We start from the raw sequence: 23,504 nt of genomic DNA on the forward strand, positions 1-23,504 counted from the left end.
GACCCTCACTAGTCTCCGAAATGCAGTCCAGGGTACACTACAGTGTGTAACATGAAAACCGTAACACTGGGTTTTCGGTATTGTGAAGCCTCATCGATTGAGATATTTTTGAATGCTTAATGTTTTCAGTTTGCTCCATACAGAAAATTCTACAAATTAATAACTTATAGGACGCAGCGGCAAAAAGTTTCAGAAATGCACTTTTGAGTGCGAAGAATATATAAGAAATTATATATGGGCCATAATTAGACGTCTGATGACTGATGCTATGTTAATCTGTCATTCACGATCAATATGGGTCATGTGCAGCATTTGATGGGTTTGGGAAAGGCGATTATATTTATGGCTTAAGTGAAAAAGTGCCATTTGAGGGACATGTCATCTTAGGTGGCAACACTAGGCGGTCGACATTTTGTCAACAGATGCAAGCAACATGTAACAAAAATATATCTCTCTACATACGGCCATATACATGGTCCCTTGATACAAAGGCTTACACGAAACGTTAAATACAACCTTGGTGACAATGAAGTTCGACCAGAAAGGAATACGTGATTAAATGCACAGAGGCATAGGCGGTGGAATGGGTGACCCGCAGAAGTGACGCATGTGTGTAAGAGGAGGCGTGTGAGCAGGCAAGAATCGTGATCCCAGCATGTTGCACCCAAGGTCACGTAAAGAACGAAAACGGGGAACTATACGCGTGACATTGAACTTCGACCAGGCACCAGACCCATACGGTAAATTCCAGATAGTGGCGCATTCGACGGAAGCATGACGTCACGGACACGATAAGGGAGTCCGCCGTATATAAGCGCGTGCTGTGCACCGAGGAACCGCAGTGCATCATCACCATGGCCAGGGGCAAACCTATTGACAACACCGTGAGGAGAAGAGTGGTGGAGTTGCAACGGGATGGACTCAGTGAACGGGAAATAGGGCGCCAACTGAACTTACCCAAGTCAACCGTCCACTGCATCATCAAACAACACCAAAATACGGGTACTACAGAGCCAGGTAAGGCCCCCGGTCGAAAACGCCTGCTGAGCGTGCGTGACCTACGGATATTTAGGCCCTATATCCAGACCAACAATCATGTTTCTGTGGTCGAATTACGACTGTGGACTCGAGAACGCTTTCACATTGAAGTGTCAAGCAGAACCATTCGCCGTTACCTATAGCGATGCGGTTACCGAGTGTACAAGGCGAAACATAAACCCTTCCTTTCCATGTTGAACAAAGGCAATCGACTACGGTGGGCACGAATGTACCGGGGATGGACATTTCGGCAGTGGAACAGGGTTTTGTGGACGGACGAATCCATTTTCAATGTTGTGTACGGGAAAATACGGAAAACAGTCATTTGTCGGAAGGAGGAACAGAATGAAGCAAAATGTTATGCACGTCGGGTACAGAAACCTGCGTCAGTGATGGTATGGGGATGCATGACGGCATCTGGGGTTGGCCCACTACAGTGGCTGCTCTTATCGCCTGCCTGCAGGAGGAATGGCACCGCATCGATGTGGAATACCTTGAACGACTCGTCCGCAGCATGCCTCGACGCATTGCCACAGTTATTCGCCGACGGGGCGGCGTCACACCATGGTAAACAGGATCCCCTCTAACAGTGGTCGAACTTCAATGTCACGTGTAGATGGACGAAAATGTTTTATTTTGTGTGGACACCATACATTGCTGCGTTGCAGCGGAAATTTATGTTTTCCTTTGTTCCATGTAGCCTGCTGAATAAAATATGTTCAGCATATGCATGTGTTCTCCTTCTTTCACAACGCACTCCTATATTTGTGACTGGTCGAACTTCATTGTCACTAAGGTTGTAGTTATCAGCTTTTAAAAATGTGAAGTGATACATTGTTTGCATCTCACGCGGCCGCCATTACATATGCACTCGTGACCTAGAGGTCGCTTCTGATTGGTTATGCTACGAAAAATGCTACGGAAATAGGACGGGTTATATCCTTGAGAAATGTCATAAAATATACCATGGCATCTGAGATGCCGTAAGATTTTCCGCTTTCCACAATAGCATTTTGGTCATGGCTTAAATGTTAATAAAATATTAAGGAAAATGCTTTCTTCTAAAGCGGGCTTTTAAACGTTCAACGCGCTCTTTGTTTTGCCAGGAGGTGGTGATCGAGATGTACCTCCAGGCGACATGGAAGGACTACCGCCTGGAGCTGAATAAATCGGCCTTCTCGCTGCCAGACACCCTGGACGACGAAGTCATGGGGAAGCTCTGGCTGCCCGACATCACCTTCCTCCCCTCCAGGACCGTGGTCGTCACCCAGAGCCTCCGCACCATCCAGATGCTGGTGCTGCACGGGGACTACAAACTGGAGCTGGAGATAGGGTGACCATTTCTATTTATGTTTGGTGTTATTCACAAGGTGATATTTGAAGGGAGAATTCAACCACAGATAAGGGTACCCCTATCTATGATTCGCCCTTCTGCTTGCTAATTTATGATACTTGGGGTGGAGGTGGGGAGTATAAATACAATTTATACAGGATGTACAAGAAGTGATAACGCAAACTCAAACGGTGTAGAAGCAAAACATTCTCAGTAAACAGATAATTGCAAATGTATGACTATGATCCTCCACTGACTTGATTGTTTGTACACATCCTATGCTTTTACGTGTGAGGTGCCATGGTCCTACTTAGTAACAAGAAACAGAATTAAAATATTCATCTCTCTAGACATTACTGTTGCTTTTATTTCCAAGAACTATTGCACTGTACAGTACGTTACATGTCCGGCAGTTTTAAACAAAGAAGCTTCGAAGTTTGCCACGCCATGTTTACTCAGACTATTTTGCTTCTACTATCGTGTACTTTTCACCTTTTCAGTTTGTACTATCACTTCTGATACACCCTGTATAATCCAAGAAAAGTTACGGTAATTTTCTCCACACTGGAAATTTGTCAAACACCACACTGACTATTCAGTGAGTATAAGTATTGCAGATATAAGTAACAGTAACTATTTCATGAAACGATAACTTTTTAAAACGATTAATAGTTTCTGTAAGTGTGTTAACTTTGTTATCTAAATTCCTTATACAGTTACCTTTCTTTACATGAAAGAAAATTTTGGATTGCATTAGATTCCTTATCTCTATGCTTCCATATTTAAACACTTCAGGTTTATAATAAAAATCGGTCGCCAGGGTAAGATTTCCTGGATGAAACATATTGTATGAATTGTATTCTCTCTGGATACAATTATATTTAATCTCAAAATACAGAGATTAATCCAATGACAGTTAAGTCTTGAGACTAGTCAAACGACAAACAGAACTGTCCACACAAAACATATAACAGATGGCATGAAAATAATATGAATGAAAAATCAGGCCTGAAGTACTTTTTTTTCCTCAGAACAAGGTAAAATCTCTTAAGATTATTTCTCTCTTTTATAGATGCAGCGTCACCTTATTATGTAACATGGATTTCAGCCTATACCCTTTGGACATCCAGATTTGCACCTGGTACCTCTATTCTTGTAAGTATGACTTCTCATTATAAAACCGCTTTATTTTATTAACAATTAGAAATGGGTGATGCTGTAGTGTTTCGTAATTTAGTAATGATATGTTTTTATGTAAAATAGACGTGCGGTATAATATTTAAAAAAGGCATTTTAAGATCTGCATTACCACTCACCAATCTCAAAAAAGCATATAGTATAGCATTGCCTTGGGGTGTGAAAATAGTCATTTCCAATATCCCGGGCCAAATAATAACAGTAATATCATGCTAAACATTCATGCAAATGCTTGTTACGCAAACATTAATCATCAGCAAAGTAGCAGATGAATAGACTTCTTTGTACTGCTGTGATCCGTCATTTCGCATTCCTTTCTTGACATATTTTTCTCTGCCAATATTTTCTCATTTTCATAGCATTGTAAAGTTGCCTATCTTGCGAAATTGTAAAAGAATTTAATCTAATTTATTATCACGTGCACATCATATTACTGACCTGATATTTTGACAACGTCGTACTTATAAAATTAATAATCATGTGTTACGGATCATCAGAAATGTTTTGATTCAATTTTGCAGACCGACACCCGAAAGAGGAGGTGGTGATGATGTGGAGAAAGGAGAACACCTTCTACAGGGTGCTCAGCCTGAACGACTTCCGGCTGCCTGACTTCCGGGTGGAGTTCAAGGTGCACCACGAGTATCTGGAGAACCTCCGGACACCAAGAGGTAGGTAGCACGAGTACTTGGTGATACGAAAAGGTATGTAATACGTACAGAATGACACCAAAAGACAGGTACATCGACTACAATCTACACCCCATATGGGTAGCTTGAATATTCTCACACAAAGAGGTAGGTTTAGCGAGAATCTTCTGACACCAAGCCGTAAATTGCACAAATTACGTAGAGGTACGTTGCTCAGTAATTAAATTCCATTTTAATTTGCATCAATCCTGATTCGTCTGAACACAAAGGTTAGTCGAGTACTTAAAACATCACGAATACCTGCACTCATAAAGAGGCAGGTTTGACGAGTACCTATGAATATCAGGAGGAAAGTAGCACAAGTATTTTCGGATATCAAACGGTAGGTAGCATGAGTACCTGCGGACATCAAGAGGTAAATTGCACTAGCACCTGCCGACATCAAGAGGTAAGTTGCACAAGGACATGCGGACATCAAGGAGTAGGATGCACGAGCACTTGCGGACATCAAGAAGTAGGTTATACCAACACCTGCGGACAAGAAGTAGGTAGCATGAGCACCTGCGGACATCAAGAAGTAGGTTATACCAACACCTGCGCACATCAAGAAGTAGGTTGCACAAGGACATGCGGGCATCAAGAAGTAGGTAGCACGAGCACCTGCGGACATCAAGAGGTATGTTGCACGAGCCCCTGCAGACATCAAGAAGTAGGTAACAAGAGCACCAGCGGACATCAAGAAGTAGGTAGCACGAGCACCTGCAGATATCAAGAAGTAGATAACAAGAGCACCAGCGGACATCAAGAATTAGGTAGCACGAGCACCTGCGGACATCAAGAGGTATGTTGAACGAGCACCTGCAGACATCAAGAAGTAGGTAGCACGAGCACCTGCGGACATCAAGAGGTATGTTGCACGAGCACCTGCAGACATCAAGAAGTAGATAACAAGAGCACCAGCGGACATCAAGAAGTAGGTAGCACGAGCACCTGCGGACATCAAGAGGTAGGTTGCACGAGCACCTGCAGATATCAAGACGTAGATAACAAGAGTACCAGCGGACATCAAGAAGTAGATAACAAGAGCACCAGCGGACATCAAGAAGTAGGCAGCACGAACACCTGCGGACATCAAGGAGTAGGTTGAACAAGCACCTGCGGACATCAAGAAGTAGGTAGCACGAGCACCTGCGGACATCAAGAGGTATGTTGCACGAGCACCTGCAGACATCAAGAAGTAGATAACAAGAGCACCAGCGGACATCAAGAAGTAGGTAGCACGAGCAACTGCGGACATCAAGAGGTAGGTTGCACGAGCACCTGCAGATATCAAGAAGTAGATAACAAGAGCACCAGCGGACATCAAGAAGTAGGTAGCACGAGCACCTGCGGACATCAATGGGTATGTTGCACGAGCACATGCAGACATCAAGAAGTAGATAACAAGAGCACCAGCGGACATCAAGAAGTAGGTAGCACGAGCACCTGCGGACATCAAGAAGTAGGTTATACCAACACCTACGGAAATCAAGAAGTAGGTTGCACAAGGACATGCGGGCATCAAGAATTAGGCAGCACGAACACCTGCGGACATCAAGGAGTAGGTTGAACAAGCACCTGCGGACATCAAGAAGTAGGTAGCACGAGCACCTGCGGACATCAAGAGGTATGTTGCACGAGCACATGCAGACATCAAGAAGTAGATAACAAGAGCACCAGCGGACATCAAGAAGTAGGTAGCACGAGCACCTGCGGACATCAAGAAGTAGGTTATACCAACACCTGCGGACATCAAGAAGTAGGTTGCACAAGGACATGCGGGCATCAAGAATTAGGCAGCACGAACATCTGCGGACATCAAGGAGTAGGTTGAACAAGCACCTGCGGACATCAAGGAGTAGGTAGCACGAGCACCTGCGGACATCATGAAGTAGGTAGCACGAGCACCTGCGGACATCAAGAAGTAGGTTAAACCAACACCTGCGAACATCAAGAAGTAGGTTGCACAAGGACATGCGGGCATCAAGAATTAGGCAGCACGAACACCTGCGGACATCAAGGAGTAGGTTGAACAAGCACCTGCGGACATCAAGAAGTAGGTAGCACGAGCACCAGCGGACATCAAGAGGTAGGTTGCACGAGCACCTGCAGATATCAAGACGTAGATAACAAGAGTACCAGCGGACATCAAGAAGTAGATAACAAGAGCACCAGCGGACATCAAGAAGTAGGCAGCACGAACACCTACGGACATCAAGGAGTATGTTGAACAAGCACCTGCGGACATCAAGAAGTAGGTAGCACGAGCACCTGCGGACATCAAGAGGTATGTTGCACGAGCACCTGCAGACATCAAGAAGTAGATAACAAGAGCACCAGCGGACATCAAGAAGTAGGTAGCACGAGCAACTGCGGACATCAAGAGGTAGGTGGCACGAGCACCTGCAGATATCAAGAAGTAGATAACAAGAGCACCAGCGGACATCAAGAAGTAGGTAGCACGAGCACCTGCGGACATCAATGGGTATGTTGCACGAGCACATGCAGACATCAAGAAGTAGATAACAAGAGCACCAGCGGACATCAAGAAGTAGGTAGCACGAGCACCTGCGGACATCAAGAAGTAGGTTATACCAACACCTACGGAAATCAAGAAGTAGGTTGCACAAGGACATGCGGGCATCAAGAATTAGGCAGCACGAACACCTGCGGACATCAAGGAGTAGGTTGAACAAGCACCTGCGGACATCAAGAAGTAGGTAGCACGAGCACCTGCGGACATCAAGAGGTATGTTGCACGAGCACATGCAGACATCAAGAAGTAGATAACAAGAGCACCAGCGGACATCAAGAAGTAGGTAGCACGAGCACCTGCGGACATCAAGAAGTAGGTTATACCAACACCTGCGGACATCAAGAAGTAGGTTGCACAAGGACATGCGGGCATCAAGAATTAGGCAGCACGAACATCTGCGGACATCAAGGAGTAGGTTGAACAAGCACCTGCGGACATCAAGGAGTAGGTAGCACGAGCACCTGCGGACATCAAGAAGTAGGTAGCACGAGCACCTGCGGACATCAAGAAGTAGGTTAAACCAACACCTGCGAACATCAAGAAGTAGGTTGCACAAGGACATGCGGGCATCAAGAATTAGGCAGCACGAACACCTGCGGACATCAAGGAGTAGGTTGAACAAGCACCTGCGGACATCAAGAAGTAGGTAGCACGAGCACCTGCGGACATCAAGGGGTATGTTGCACGAGCACATGCAGACATCAAGAAGTAGATAACAAGAGCACAGCGGACATCAAGAAGTAGGTAGCACGAGCACCAGCGGACATCAAGAAGTAGGTTATACCAACACCTGCGGACATCAAGAAGTAGGTTGCACAAGGGCATGCGGGCATCAAGAGTTAGGCAGCACGAACACCTGCGGACATCAAGGAGTAGGTTGAACAAGCACCTGCGGACATCAAGAAGTAGGTAGCACGAGCACCTGCGGACATCAAGAGGTAGGTTGCACCAGCACCTGCGGACATCAAGAAGTAGGTTATACCAACACCTGCGGACATCAAGAAGTAGGTTGCACAAGGACATGCGAGCATCAAGAATTAGGCAGCACGAGCACCTGTGGACATCAAGAGGTAGGTTGCACGAGCACCTGCAGACATCAAGAAGTAGATAACAAGAGCACCAGCGGACATCAAGAAGTAGGTAGCACGAGCACCTGCGGACATCAAGAGGTATGTTGCACGAGCACCTGCAGACATCAAGAAGTAGATAACAAGAGCACCAGCGGACATCAAGAAGTAGGTAGCACGAGCACCTGCGGACATCAAGAGGTATGTTGCACGAGCACCTGCAGACATCAAGAAGTAGATAACAAAAGCGCCAGCGGACATCAAGAAGTAGGTAGCACGAGCACCTGCGGACATCAAGAGGTATGTTGCACGAGCACCTGCAGACATCAAGAAGTAAGTAGCACGAGCACCTGCGGACATCAAGAGGTATGTTGCACGAGCACCAGCGGACATCAAGAAGTAGATAACAAGAGCACCAGCGGACATCAAGAAGTAGGTAGCACGAGCACCTGCGGACATCAAGAGGTATGTTGCACGAGCACCAGCGGACATCAAGAAGTAGATAACAAGAGCACCAGCGGACATCAAGAAGTAGGTAGCACGAGCACCTGCGGACATCAAGAGGTATGTTGCACGAGCACCAGCGGACATCAAGAAGTAGATAACAAGAGCACCAGCGGACATCAAGAAGTAGGTAGCACGAGCACCTGCGGACATCAAGAGGTATGTTGCACGAGCACCTGCAGACATCAAGAAGTAGGTAGCACGAGCACCTGCGGACATCAAGAGGTATGTTGCACGAGCACCTGCAGACATCAAGAAGTATATAACAAGAGCACCAGCGGACATCAAGAGGTATGTTGCACGAGCACCTGCAGACATCAAGAAGTAGATAACAAGAGCACCAGCGGACATCAAGAAGTAGGTAGCACGAGCACCTGCGGACATCAAAGGGTATGTTGCACGAGCACTTGCGGACATCAAGAAGTAGATAACAAGAGCACCAGCGGACATCAAGAAGTAGGTAGCACGAGCACCTGCGGACATCAAGAGATATGTTGCACGAGCATCTGCAGACATCAAGAAGTAGATAACAAGAACACCAGCGGACATCAAGAAGTAGGTAGCACGAGCACCTGCGGGAATCAAGAGGTAAGTTGCACGAGGACATGCGGACATCAATGGGTAGGTTGAATGAGTACCAGCTGACAGCAAGAAGTAGATATCACGAACACCTGCGGACATCCCAACCACTTATTTGTAGCAAAATGTTTCTGCATCTTTTCCAGGGGAGTCGGCCGGGGCTGTTCTGGAGATGATACTCTATAGGGACGTCCAAAATTATGTCCTGGTGACCTACTTCCCAAGCACCCTGTTTGTTACAATCTCCTGGGGAAGTTTCCTGGTGAACCCGGAGGTTGTGCCTGGTCGGATGGTACTCCTTGTGACCACCCTCCTCACCTTGGTCACCATGTTCAACTCCATGAGGTAAGTAAGTCCTCAGCCTCACTCGAAAGCCGTGGCGTGCACTTTGGCATGAAACTTGTAATATTGCAAGCCTTCAGTATCATTATGAAATGATTTCTTACGGGAAAAAATCTCATGAATTAACGTAAGATTAGTTTTTATACAGTTTTAGTAATGTAAAAAGTCAGAGCTCAAATGTGTTGTATACTTTATACAGAATAAATTGTGTTCTTAACTCCAGTGGCGACGATAAGTAGGGCGTCGGAAATTGCCCTGTAACATTCCCTGGGCGAACTGATACAGCGATCCGCCACTGTTTTGATGTTGGTGGAGTCTCTTTGGGAGTGGGGAACTACATTTCTACAAAAACTTAAAATTTAATAACACTGAAATGAGAAGTTTTATGTACGAGAACTGTTCTATTTTGTTCGCCTCCGAAGTTTCTGCGTTCAAATTCTCGCGTGGCGTGGGCGTTTTTTGTGAGTTTCCCTTCATCACTTATCATCGTGCTCGCGATGAGCCAAAAGTGCCAGAAAAAGCGACGCTAAATAACCAAAATACAAATATTTCCTCCGCAGGCAGACGGCACCTGGGTCCCACAGGGTGAAGCCCATCGAAGTGTGGCTCATCACATGCATCGTGTTCGTGTCGTGTACGCTGCTGGAGTACGGCCTCATATTGTTCAGGATGAGGAGGATCAACTCCTGGAAGGCTGGAAGGTCAGTGTCCGGAAGGAAATGGGCCATCCTCGCTGAACGCCAGGATGTACAACAGATGGCTCTGCCTTCGCACAGAACTCTAGAGAGAAAAATCAAGAAGGGTCCTGATCTTGTGGTGAGAGGAATTAGTGCATAAATTTAACTTTAATAATGCATATTCCACTTTTAAATGTTAAACCATAGTTTCAATGATATTGACTACATATCTCCATAATATAAATCCTCTTGTAACTAATAATTAAAAATATACTCTAAATAGACAACACGAAATTTTCCCACAAACATAGGCAATAGTTAGACTGGAGAGCAATGAACAAACCGATCTCTAACTACGCACTGGTAAACAAGTGTGTACAAACATGGATAAAAAATGGATAATAAACCTTTCGATTGTTTATTATCCATTTATTATCCATGTTTTTTACCACTTGATTACCAGTGCGTAGTTAGAGATCGATTTGTTCACTGAACTCTCCAGCCTAACTATTGCCTATTTTTGTGGAAGCAGGAAAAGGTTTATTATCCATTAGCCTAGACTCATCTCACGCAACAGATTAGTAGGTGCTGGGGCTCGCCCCGAGTTGATACTTTCCTAGAGATGAGGCCTTGCTCAAAAAAGGTTTACTATCCACGTTTGTTACCTACTTTCCTATAGCAGCAATACTTCAACTATGTACGGTAATTTCATCCTAGATTCGTTCAGTATAATCCCAAGTTAGATGATACTTTTAACATGCAACAATTTTGATAATATTCCCTGCATAGTAAGGGATGAAATTAAGTGCAATATAAAGTTATTCTGAGGGGCAGGGTGCAGAATTTTGCTAGGTTCAGTCTGTACAATGATACAGTGGAAGTGAATAGCTTAAGTTTCCCCCACACTTACCCAGTTTACATGCAACTTTCTAGGTGATAAACCACCTGAAAGTAAGCTTCTTAAATAGTAATGTTTATAATGAAGTGTCACAATGTCGTAGGGGAGGAGGGAATACTGAAATACTTGCTTCACTGCAAGGTGTTTTGTGTGTTGCCTAACGATAAGGGGACTATAATAGCAAACTTTCAATGGCAACTCCTACCACCGCCGTAGAGTTAGGCAGCACACCTTGCAGGGAAGCGAGTATTTCAAGGTGTCCCATTTTTACTGCGGGTGACTGTACATTGTACTTTGCTGGAGACTAACTATCCTCTGAGGCACCTCCCCCCTTCACCCCCGGTCTAGTATGTATTTTTGGTTTTAAAACCTTTTTGCGAGTAATGTTACTATTGATTATGAATATGACCTTTGAATTTTGCAGAAAAGAATTAATTGAATGAATGTGCATCTATTACAGGAGCTGAACAAACACGACAGGAGAAACTTAGATGTGGTGACTGAGGACTCATCACATGTGAAGAAGTTGAGGGAAAAGTTACTCAAGGAATGCTTAACACTCTGCTTCCACGATCTAGACTTGCTCTCAATTGTTTTGTTTCCCGTGTGCTTCTTCCTCTTCAATGCCATCTATTGGTCTGCGTACATCAGTGAAAGGAACAGAGTCATTAGCACCATTTCTCAATAATGCACGGCAGTAGCATATTTTTGGTTTACTTCGGTAACAGTTTTTATGTGTTGCTTATTAACATTTCTTTGCCGTATCTTGGCATATCACGTCCGGCACTCGAAAGACGATTTTTTACGTTACATTCAATATTCAGGAGCAGTTGCTCCCCCCCCCCCACACACACACTTTTTGCACCCGCACTATGCCAAACCTTATCTACCAAGGGGAAGTAAGTTTTGGAACCCAATCGCCGCCACTGTTCAGCAGACAATATGCGACTCAAAAGCAGCGTGAATCAGTTTCTTGCCCGTCTGGCAACACTAGCTTTTAATAGATGGCGGTCAAAATTCAATATGGCCGCCTGTTTCTAGATATATATATATTCCCCTAGAATGTCAAACATTACGAAGTTACCTAAGTAGATGTTTCATTGTACATTACAGAAAGAAACTTCGGCAGACGTCCCAAAACTGTCAAACACTTCATTTTACATAGTGCTCTGTAAAATGAAAATTAATTCATCATAAACATTATACTCCTGATGATTCCTATTAAAAAAGATTAGAAGACTTTATGGACATTCTGTGTGTGTCTATGAGCTTACACGCACATACGCGCACACACACACACACACACACAGTGTACGAATTAAGCCTTCCACTTTGGGGGGATGCCCACTCCGTGGCGTTTTTGTGATTTCTTTGGGGGGCAGTGTTTTGGAGGGTATGAAAATTTATATATTTTACCAGTTGGTTAACTTAACGATTACGTTGCAGTTGTAAGTACCTTAGAACACTGTTTCTAACCTAGGACATTAAGTCGTATGATAACAGTTACACCTAATTTAGAAACGGCATATTTACATTATGAAGCGGCCCAAATACTAACGTGAAAATACATAACGTAAATCCACTGCGTATTTACGCAAGTACGTTACGCCAGGTTGCCGAGACATACACTGCGACGTACATTTTCATGCATATATCCTTCCCTCGGAGCCCAATTCTTCCAAGCACAAGCTCAGGTAGTCCCGTACTACCTGCTTTCTACAAAGGGGGTCCCCAGGGACGGACCTTTCAGCGGTGGTACCTCAGGGATTATCGTTGTTCACAATAGCTCAGTCTTGGCCGAGGGAAGAGCAGGGCAATTATCTCCGCTGGTTTCTTCCAGTCCCACCCTGACCTTTCATCTCCAGCCGCCTTTACGCTTGTGTATACGCAGAAAGGTTAAGACCTCCTAAACTTTTGGGTCGTATGAAAATTACGGGGGTGCGTACGAAATTTACGATGCGTAACATCCGCAGATCCCCAAATACTGTTGGATATCTACATGTCGCGTGCAAAATTTAATGACTTCGGCAAATTTTACGCAGGTGTATGGGCCGCTTAAGAAAACCCCAACTCGTATCCAAAAAGAGTTATTGACTAGTAATACTGAAAAAGTTGACAATTTATATTGTCCGTTGAACTCAATGGCGGAGTGCGGGGAGAAATGTGTTCTACCTCCAAGGAATAAAGGTGATGAAATTAACTCTACTTGCCATTGCTTCAAGTCTCATAGTTTATTTAACAATGGGCAGAGCAAAGAGACTAAACTCTGTCCCCGGATTCTGTGGAGCAAAGGTGCAAAAAAGGGGGGATCGAGTGGGCAGAGCAAAGCAGTACACGTTGCTGTGAAGGCTGGTAACTGCAGTCACTTTGCAACGCACCACGCAATCCCGTTCCCTCTAACCTGTGCATTGATGGAGCCGTCTCGCATCACTACTTGCGCAGAGACTAGTTTCGTTCGCTTGCTCCAGAGATCCCCGGGACAGTGTACAGTCTGGGAGCTTTTGCATAAAACCTTTGCACCCGACGACGAAACGAACAAGTATTGATTGAGTGATTGAATTGGTGTATTGAGTCCACTTTATGCACAGTAAGGCTAATACAGTAAGACTGGACCTACAATTTAAAGTGATATCCGAACCACTATGTGTCTCTACCTGGAATCGAACCCGGAAACATTTCATTACAAGGCGCCAACGCTACTACTGAACCATCGGGGATATCCAAAACGAACAAGTAAACATTGGGCTATTTAGAAAGTGGAACTTCATACGTGAAATAAGATACAATAGTTTTATGTTTAAATAACTGTTCCCGAGTGATTTTTGAGTGGTTGTTGTTCAATAGTTAAGAAATGGTATACTGTATGCTTTTAATTCCATTATATTTGATGGTGATAAAAACGAATTCTTCTGCCGGGGATATGGGGGGAATCCCCGGCATCTCCCTCGTTAATTCGCACACTGCACACACAGGCAAAAACACATTCTGTACCAATTTTGAGGTTTCATACCAGGAACAAGATTCACCCTAACAAAACCTATCCGTGGCAGCTGTAACCAGTCTGCTGCCACTTAGATAGCACAATCAAACGCTAATTATTATTTTAGAACTTTGTAATACTTTACAGGTACGAGTTAATTTTGCATGTTTCTTTATACTGCACCTTTCAAGACATATTTAGTCACTTTTAAATGCATTTGTGATAAATATGACATTACTTTTACAACGAGGTCACCATTAGACACTCCACTAATGTCTCACATCCAACCTTGTATTTGTATCTTTGAATTGCATAGTGTGTTCCGAAATATTCACACTTGAAAATTGGAATACCGATTATTCTTCTGCAAAGAAAATATATTTTGAAAAATCTTGGACTTTCTCCTCTTGGTGTTTCCTATTTTCAGTAATTATACCAGCCAATCATGTTTCAACTTTTTAAACACCATCAGTATTTAAACAAAATTATAATAAACAATGCATAAGGTTTGTGGTTTCAGCTCTATATATTTATGGATCAAAGTTTGAAACTGTAAAAATAAGTTTGTAACAACCTATACACGTTGTGTTAACATATGACATTATTTTACTGCATGCTGGAATGAATATTTATGTTACAAATCTTGAGTTCTATTTCATATAAAAATGAATCTCTTATCTCAATCTTTAAATGTACCATATGTGTCTAATGTATTTTATTGTGCATAATATTGTTCGTGTGCAGTCTGGAAATGTACTTAATAAATGGTTAAATCATGCTAATGTATAAATACAATAAATTTACTTTGTTTTCGTCGTGAAAAGTTATGTCGAAATTGGAACTGTGTTTAAGAGGTGTAATTGCATGAGAAGCCTGTTACTCGGTAATTTCATGCGAGATGTCTGTAGATTACGTAATACAAAAAATGTTGACTTGTGCAAGGTTTACCAAAATTCACGATCAGATATGAATATATTAGTATTATTCTAAAATGAAATGCAGTGCTAAATGAAAAAAAAAAAATATTGAATTGAACAAGTCGGAAAACCAAACACCAAGCACGCCACCGTAAAGAGGCTTTTGCATTCGGAGGAACCTATATCGTAAAACCTTACTCCTAACCGTACCATTTGGAATGACTGACTTCTTCCGGAAAGCAATCGAATTTTTACCACACAACGTAGGTGAAGACGATATATATTCCCCTCAACCCATGACAACGTCAAATTTCAATTTCCCTTGGTAGAGTTAGGATTAAAAGTTATTTTACCAAGAGAACTCTGAGCTTGTATCTATCACAATAATATTATATATTATTACATAACCATATTATAGTAGTACAATGCATTCTGTAAAATGATACGTACGAAGAAAGCAATACGATAGTAGGAAACAAGGAGATACGAGGGAATCCCAAATTAAGAATTTATGAAACTATAATTCCCAACAGTACTTTATGGGGCGGGTAGAAAACTTATCCCTTCCAGGTCTGTATCGAGGGGGGCGCCATGCACAGAAAAAGTCAATCAAAGGACAACAAAGTCACGATATGTGACAGAAATGTACACTTGGAATGTTCTGTTTTTCTAAGTAGTAGTAGTAAGAGTACGTTTCAAAAAAATGTTCTTCAGACACCAAGATATAACTGAAATATTCTTAAATATGCTAACCCTATACTTTTGTAATCACAAATGCAGACTACGAACCTTTAATTAGTTTTCTTTGTTTCCTCATTTCAAAATTTGTACGATGTAAATATGAAATATCACAAACCATGGTATAAAAGGAAACTGTCAAAGAGCGCACATAAAATGTTGGTGTTTGATAGTGCGGCAGGAGAGGGCGCCAAAGCACATTCCTGCCTAGGGGTCCAAAATATTCAGGGGCTGCACACTCCAAAACAAACATAAAAGTAGATTATCAGCAACACAGATGAAATACTTTAGAAGAGTGTCAGGAAAAACTGGACGAGATAGAGCCAGAAACACTAAAATTAAGGAGCAGCTTCAAATAGAATTAATTGAAGAGGTAATAGAGAGATGTGCATTAGGTTAGTATGGTCACGTTACTACAATGGCAGAAGAGAGATAACGAAAGCAAATTCTGGAAGCGAGGCCAGAAGAGGAAGAGGAAGACCTAGAATGGGAACAATATCTGTCAGAAATGGTTACTAAAAGAGGGAAGGCCGTATTGGAAGTTAAGAGAATGGCTCAAGATAGTAAAATGTTTAGTAGATGGTTGATGGACCTCGACAATACAAAGGGGAAGAAGAAGTAAGTAAATAAGTTGAAAGAGCGTAGGATTAATAGAGATTCAGGGAGATTTCTGCGTATAGTAGAAAGGAGGAGCTTTAATAGCATTTATAGTAAGACACAAAGATCTCGAATTATGGCCTTATATTATATATACCCGCATGGTCAAGGCGATGCACTCAGCTATTAGCGGTATGTTGTCCTCCTATCCGTGCCACTCTTTCAAGACTGTCAATGATCGAAAGTCATGCTGGAAACAAATGAGCTGAGGCTCTACCTACGTTAGGCAGTAGCATTCTGTTGGTTTCCCGGAGAAGCATCCTAATACCACGTCGGAGAACCGGCCTCTGCACCGCTGTTGATAAGGTCAGTAGTCTCTGTACTAAGCACAGCCTGCTGGATTCCCATTGTTCGCTCTTGATATCAACACTGGACAAAAGTGGGCCAATTCGCTTGAACCACGGCGCATTTATCAGTGTGTGCGCGTACATCATGGAAGGTGGTCAGCAAGGACGTGTTTTTTTTTTTTTTTTTTAAATAGGGCGTGAGTACCACAGAGATTCACAGACGATAGTCATGGGAGTATAGTAGGTGTGGAAGCGTCTGGAACCCCATCTTGGCAATGGCTCCAATACCATGAGCCGGAGACCAAAGTGCAAACAATGCAAAGGAAGCGCCAGGGTAGTGCAACGTGAAAGAAATTCTGGACATCATGCGCAGCTTGTAAGCACATGGCCACATGCTCACTGAAGGCATCATTACCATCGACTAGCTCGAACTGGGACTTCCATTAACAGCACAGCATATGTGGCGACTCTCCGAAGATGGGGCCAGGAAAGTGGGCGAAAGGTGTGCGTTTGTGACATGATAATGCGCGTCCGCATACCAGTAGGGAACCGACGGACTCCATTGCCAAGATGGGGTTCCTGGTGCTACCACACCAACCACACTGCCCTGGTAATCGTCTGTGAATCTCTATGATACTCATGCCCTCTTTCCAAAAGAACCACTTCGTCCAGTACTGTCCTTGCTGATCGCCTTCCATGCTGTCCGTCATCACACTGACAGCGGTGGAGGAAATGCGCCGTGGCTCACGTGGATTGGCCAGATTCTGTCCAGTGCCGACATTAGGTAACAGACCAAGATACTGACTACCTGTGACTGTCATGATAAGTCAAATGGCCAACTACGGGATACGGGGCATTCGAAAGTGTAAATCATTATGATATGCTCCTTGTAGCTTGCTTTATAAATTATTAATAATTTCCGTCCTTGTTTCTTTGTCAAAATATACAGTAACGTTAAATATTAAGTCTGTGTTTTCACTGTGTACAGTTGTTCCCTTGCAAACAGGCAGAAACCGTTACTGGGATGGACGACTGGGTGACATTTGGGGACATAAATCCACGTGGTAAACTAGCCCCGATTTCTCTTTACACAAATAAACAAACACAAAGGACAAATGAGATATCTTTCTATATTTTGCCGACCACGGTAACAGATGAAGGTGGGACTATGCGAACTTTAAACCTCTGGACGTACCACGCGTGCCACACCTTGTAGTGATACTTGGCCGCCAGCAAAGTCCACAGGACGTAAGTGAGGACGGGAACGCACACGAACACCATGACGAGCACCGCCGCCCAATAGGACTTGGAGACCTTCTCGGGGATCTTGACGTCGCGGTTCTGTCCGCCAAGTTGTTTGGCGGCGATGTAGCCGACGAAGGAGCTGAGGCCGACCAGCGGGAGGAGGACCACGGACACGAAGACGTCCATCGCGAGTCGCTTGCGGTGTCTAGAGTTCTCGGGCTGCCTCAGCCAGACGAAGAAGGACCTCAGACGGGTGTACCTGGGAAAGGCAATAGATGGAGTAAAACTGATCGATTAATTTGGGGAACACCGTACGTAAATTTCAAGTAGTTTGGCAGTACACCAAGAGATGTCTCTGTCTTACGTAGCTTTCACTTAACGATGAAATATGAAAGGCCTTTTTAGACAAAATCATTTTCCTTAGTATTTTTCTTAACATTTATGTCATAACCAAAATGCTACCGTGTAAAGTAAAACATGTTATGGCATTTCAGATGTCATGACATATTTCATGGTTTTTCTCAAGGATAGAATTCGTCCTATTTCCGTAGTATTTTTCGCAGCATAACAAATCAGAAGCGACCTCTATGTCACGAGGGCAGATGTAATGGCGGCAAAGTGAGATGTAAACAATGTATCACTTCACATTTTTAAAAGCGGATAACTATTCAACCGAGAAGTATAGCATTTCCTACAGAACAGTATTACGTACAAATCAATGATACTGTTTAAATACATAATTTATAAAGTATACATTACACATATGGAAGAATATTCTAGTTGTTTTAATTGTGAACACTCACTCACTCATCATAGATGGTAAAACTCGACGAGCCTTTCGTGCTGAATATAGGTGGCGCAGAGAAACGGCAAAATTTCAATTTACTTAAAATGCACGAATAATCACAGGAAAAAATATATTAAATGATGGATATTCATGTACATAATATGCCATTAACTATGACATTTACATGTCATTTTACATGTCACTATACTTCTTAAAGATTACATCAGAAAGATGAGTTCCATCTCGGCATACACATTCTGGAAGTCTGCTGTGGAAACTCTGGAATGCCCGCTGTATCATGTCTCGAGGAATATCAGTGATTTCTGCTGCAATCTTCTGTTTCAGTTCAGCAATGGTTCCAGGACGTGTGCTGTACATTTTACTTTTGAGATGTCCCCACAGAAAGAAATCGCAAACACTGAGATCACGGGATCTCGGAGGTCATGATATGTCACCGTTACGTGAAATGATCCGCCTTCCAAACAATTTGCGAATCGCCTCCATCGACTGTAAAGCAGTATGTGACGTGGCTCCGTCCTGCTGGAACCACATGTTGTCCGTGTCAAGATATGCGTCGTGCAACTTCGGTGCAAATAATGTTTCAAGCATAGCAACATATAAATCTGATGTCACTGTTGTTGCAATGCCTTCCTCACTTTCAAAACAATAAGGGCAGAAAATACCATGACTTGACACTGCACACCATACTGTAACCTTGGTGCTATGTAATGGACGCTCGTGAAGCTGACATTAACATAACCGCTAAGGTGGAAATGGGCTTCGTCAGACATCCACAAATTGTTAAGGAAATTGGCGTCCTCGTTAACCTTAGCCAACACCAATTCGCAAAACTTCTTACGCAACACAAGGTCTTTAGGATGTAATTGCTGCACAACCTGTAATTATAGGGGTGGAACTTCATTTCATGCAGTATTTGTACGCTTCTTCGACTACACTGTAGGGCTGATGCATGTTGTCGAACGGAGCGGCGAGGGCTCCTCTGAATGGCAACTCGAACTGCTTCAATATTCTCTGGTATACGTACTGTTCGAACTCCACCTGGGGGCTTCTTCTTCAACGATGTACCTTTTTCTTCGAAATTACACACCCATGTTGTAATCGCACGAGCCGATGGGATACGAGCATGACGTCCTAGCTGGTAATGCTGCCGAAATACCCTTTGCGCTGCAGTCACACTATCACCGTTGTTATAAAAAGCTTTCACAGCGAAAGAACGCTCCGAACCATTCGAATGCTGCATCATTACTAAATGGCAAAGCCTCCTCAATGATGTCGCATCGGTCTCGAACAAATGCCGGCGCTACATTGTTGCCAATTCCACATTCAAATTTTGCCGTTTCTCTGCGCCACCCTGTATGTATTATTATACATTGTAATCGCAAGAGCTAGCCGGAAAGTGACATGAGATTTCTTCCGTTTAAAGCACTATTTGCTACAAGATTTTTGGAAGCATTTACATAGCATTTATGCTAGTTAAAGGATATGCTCCCGTCTAAAGCAGGTCTTGACTGATCGATTCATTTGTGGAACACGGTGCGTAAATTTATATTAGTTTAGCAGCACATCGAGAGATGTCTCTGTCTTACGTAACTATCACTTGACGATGGAATATTTAGTACACCTATAACTTACAGTTATATCAAAGAGGAAACGAGAGAAAACCTGAAATATACGCGTATAAGTAGAAATACTAACTGATGTTATTTCTTTCTTTTAAATCCTGTAACAGATAACGTGCGAAGCATCTTTGGCAAATCGCCATACTTTAGCATTTCTGCAACAAGGGAGCATGATCTTCAATGGTCGAAACGCAATACTTTGCGTAAATTAAACCCAAGGCAAAGGACACATTTGTTTTATGTAGATGAAAACAGCTACTTGCAACATGTGTAAAAATATGATTGTCGTCTCACTTTCTGTTGTTCAATCAACCGTCTCTGGAGTTATCATACGAACTGCATTTGGTCCAATCTCTGTCACCTGTTCTTGTGCCAATCGGAAACTGGGATAATATCGTCCGATGAGTCGACAAGAGCCAATGAAATCCAGAATAGCAGCTCTTACTGTTTCCACATTATAGATCAATCGTCCCTCTTAATGTCTTAATGAGAAATATCCTCTTGCCGTCTTCACTGTAGTGGCTAGTGTGCTGTTTAGACGTTTAAGTATTCCCATAACGTGTTATCTCCCGAATTTGGAGTTGACTGTAGGTAGTGACAACGCAGCGTGGTTTCTGCCAAGCGTGGAAACAACAGCAACTTAGCCCAAACGCGGTTTAAAGACCAGAAGGTTTCTTGTATTAGCTACAGTTCCTGTCAATCATTATCAGGCTGTTGTCAAACTTATGTTTAGTGAACACATGGTGCATCAAAGTACTCTTGCACGAGCCCTTGACTAGTCAAGCAAATAGTATCAATTTGCTTGCCATTATTGTGTAATCTTGATTACTTCCTCCTCCGTGCAAGTCGCTCTCGCCTCTTCTCCCTCCATATGAATGAAGTAGCCAAGTGTTAAAATTCCCCTCACAAAGTTTGGGTGGTAACAGTTCGTTATATCGGAGACACATTAAAATCGAATATTTTGTGTTTCTCATGGTTCGTACTTACGAATTGTGTATTGCGGAACATAGTTGAAGGTGCCATTATGCATTTTACACGAAAATAACATCGATTTTTCACATTACGAGAAATTCTTTTGGTTCCTTTCTTCAGTTGCAGATCATACAATATGATACGCACAGCTGTGGATCATCGCGCGTCGTGCTTGTGTCTTGTCGATTTGGAGTGGGTATGCAGTTTTTCAACCTTCTTAACCGAAAAATACCTACTTTCGTGTTCATTATGTCATCACAAACCATTGACGGATAGCCCGAAAAACCATTCACGATAACCCCACGAACCATTGACGGATAGCCCCAAAAACCATTCAAGATAGCCCCACGAACCATTGACGGATTGCCGCAAAAAACATTCACGATACCCCCAAAAACCATTCACTATAGCCCCACGGACCATTTCCGGCAAGGTTAGGTTAGGTTGGGTTAGGTTAGGTAAGCATAGTTAAAAAACAATTCTCGTAAAAAAGGCACGTTTGGAAACACTGGGGAGACCGCGTGACTTTCGACGCTCGCGCCATCTGCAGGTACATAATGGAAACAACGGCATAATGTTGTCGCTTTGCACAAAATGCAAGTTTATTATATCAAAAGTGGTTATTTCTTGTTGTGCAGCATTCTACGGTGAGAAGATACCTCCACGAACTTTCAAAATGCTACAGAAACTCATTTCCGTAAGTAGTTTCTTCTGTAAAAATGAAGAAACGTGTCTCCGACATAACGAACTGTTACCGTTTGAGTTTTTAAGTTAGGATTGGACCTTCGGTTTAAAGTGAGATCCCAACCCCTGTGCAATGTGCCACCACCGGGTATCAAACCCCCAAGATTACAAGGCGATGAGGTTGCCACGCCATCGGGTAGGCCTTCCCCCCACCAAAAAAGTAAATAGCGAGTTCATATTGACAGTGAACAATGCACGAGCTGTCTGTGAGCAATGATGGCTGCCAAGGTCTTCCGGAAAACAAAATTAACGTTAACTGTACCAGGATAAAACGTCTGGACTTGGGAAATTTTGTAGTCAGAAAAAACTGCACTTCAACTGAAATTACAAGGGACAGTCAAATGAAACCCTTAATTTGTTTTTGTTTCTTATCTTGTAGATTACTGCATGTAAATTTGCACAAGTTTGCTGCATTTTACATTGCTAATCCATATATATTTTCAAGTCTGAGTTTGTACCTGTATACCTCAGGAAGAAGAATATTTGGAATCTATGTGCAGTCACTTTATGAGCCGCCGCGAAGGTCTTTCCATCCATCTGGGTGCGGTCTGAGGACATTGTCGAACTTCCTCGTCTATTTGTAAACTTGCTGGCGTGGTAAGCATGCATAGAGACATTTAATTTTAATTTGCTGTATACAAGTTTTAGATTTCCAGAGGGCACTGCTCTTCGCTGGTGCATGTGTATGCAGGAGGCGCCATATTTAAAATGACAGAAATGGTATTGTAAAGCTTACTTTATCAGTGTTGCAGCCTTGAAGAGGTTTTGTATATAACAATATCGATACCTCGTGTAAATTTGAGCTGTTTACAGTCTGACTTTTAAGGCTTTCATTTGACTCTCCCTTGTCGTTTTGCGCTTTGTCACAGATGACACCACTTCACCAGTGGGAATACGACACGCTTCTATGTATACGAAAATTGATTGGTCTTACTCTCTCTATGCTCTTTGCTACCTGGGGATCCTGGACACGGTGTACTTGTAGCTGCACAGCTCGCAGGAGCTTCTAGTGGCCTCCCCCAGCCACGTCTCCAGGCAGGTCATGTGCACGAGGCCTATGGTGCCTTTGCAGTTACAGGGCGACGTGAGCTGGCCGCTATCGCCATGGCAGATCCTGCAGGCGTTGCTGGAAGACGACAGTTGACTCGGAGACTTGTCGCGAGTGGCGCTGTTTGATGCCGCGGCCTCGCACTCCTCACTGCTCCTCGCATAAAGCGTATTGTTTAAGCAAAGAGCAGATCCTTCCACATCGGGCTCGATAGAAAGCGCGCTGGAATTTTCATTACGCCAAATTTCCATTTTTTTCCGCCTCAGAATATTTATGAAGAAAACAATACGGTTGTAGCTTTCATGGTTTTCACAGGCTGCCTTAACAATGACATGTCATTGTTGCAGTTATGTCACTTCTAGACTGAGATCAAATGCAATAACACCAGTACTCGGCAACTTTGGCTAGAAATCGCTTAAAGGTGGTGTGAGCCAATAAAAGAAGTTTTCTGTGCAGTAAAAAGTAGCAAAATATGCATGTAAATATGCCGTAAAAACTTTAAAACTATGAGCTAAGATGTGCGACAGAACAAGAACAGAAATTAGGAAGAATATTCTATTGATATTCTAAAAAAATACGATGATTAATTGATTTACTTTATTTTACGTCGCTTTTCTTCCATTTTTTTT

The 23,504-nt window shown here is 43.1% G+C and overlaps 3 protein-coding genes across 3 annotated transcripts; 2 read left to right on the forward strand and 1 right to left on the reverse strand.

The window, feature by feature from the left end:
• Positions 1–2,246: 2,246 nt before the first annotated feature.
• LOC145992392 (gamma-aminobutyric acid receptor subunit rho-1-like) lies at positions 2,247–4,247 on the forward strand. The gene is made up of 3 exons (XM_083128772.1): positions 2,247–2,371; positions 3,444–3,526; positions 4,090–4,247. The coding sequence occupies exons 1-3, from the start codon at positions 2,247–2,249 to the stop codon at positions 4,245–4,247; spliced, it is 366 nt and encodes a 121-aa protein (XP_082984898.1).
• A 4,868-nt stretch (positions 4,248–9,115) lies between these two features.
• LOC145992393 (glycine receptor subunit beta-type 4-like) lies at positions 9,116–11,548 on the forward strand. The gene is made up of 3 exons (XM_083128773.1): positions 9,116–9,288; positions 9,846–10,101; positions 11,321–11,548. The coding sequence occupies exons 1-3, from the start codon at positions 9,116–9,118 to the stop codon at positions 11,546–11,548; spliced, it is 657 nt and encodes a 218-aa protein (XP_082984899.1).
• A 6,017-nt stretch (positions 11,549–17,565) lies between these two features.
• On the reverse strand, positions 17,566–23,167 carry LOC145992634 (E3 ubiquitin-protein ligase MARCHF2-like). The gene is made up of 2 exons (XM_083129004.1): positions 22,783–23,167; positions 17,566–17,943 (listed from the first exon to the last, which is right to left on the reverse strand). The coding sequence occupies exons 1-2, from the start codon at positions 23,124–23,126 to the stop codon at positions 17,568–17,570; spliced, it is 720 nt and encodes a 239-aa protein (XP_082985130.1). The 5' UTR covers positions 23,127–23,167; the 3' UTR covers positions 17,566–17,567.
• Between the last annotated feature and the right edge of the window lie 337 nt (positions 23,168–23,504).

This window comes from Lepisma saccharinum, chromosome 9 (assembly GCF_977018435.1).
Source record: "Lepisma saccharinum chromosome 9, izLepSacc3.1, whole genome shotgun sequence".
Taxonomy (NCBI): Eukaryota; Metazoa; Arthropoda; class Insecta; order Zygentoma; family Lepismatidae; genus Lepisma; species Lepisma saccharinum.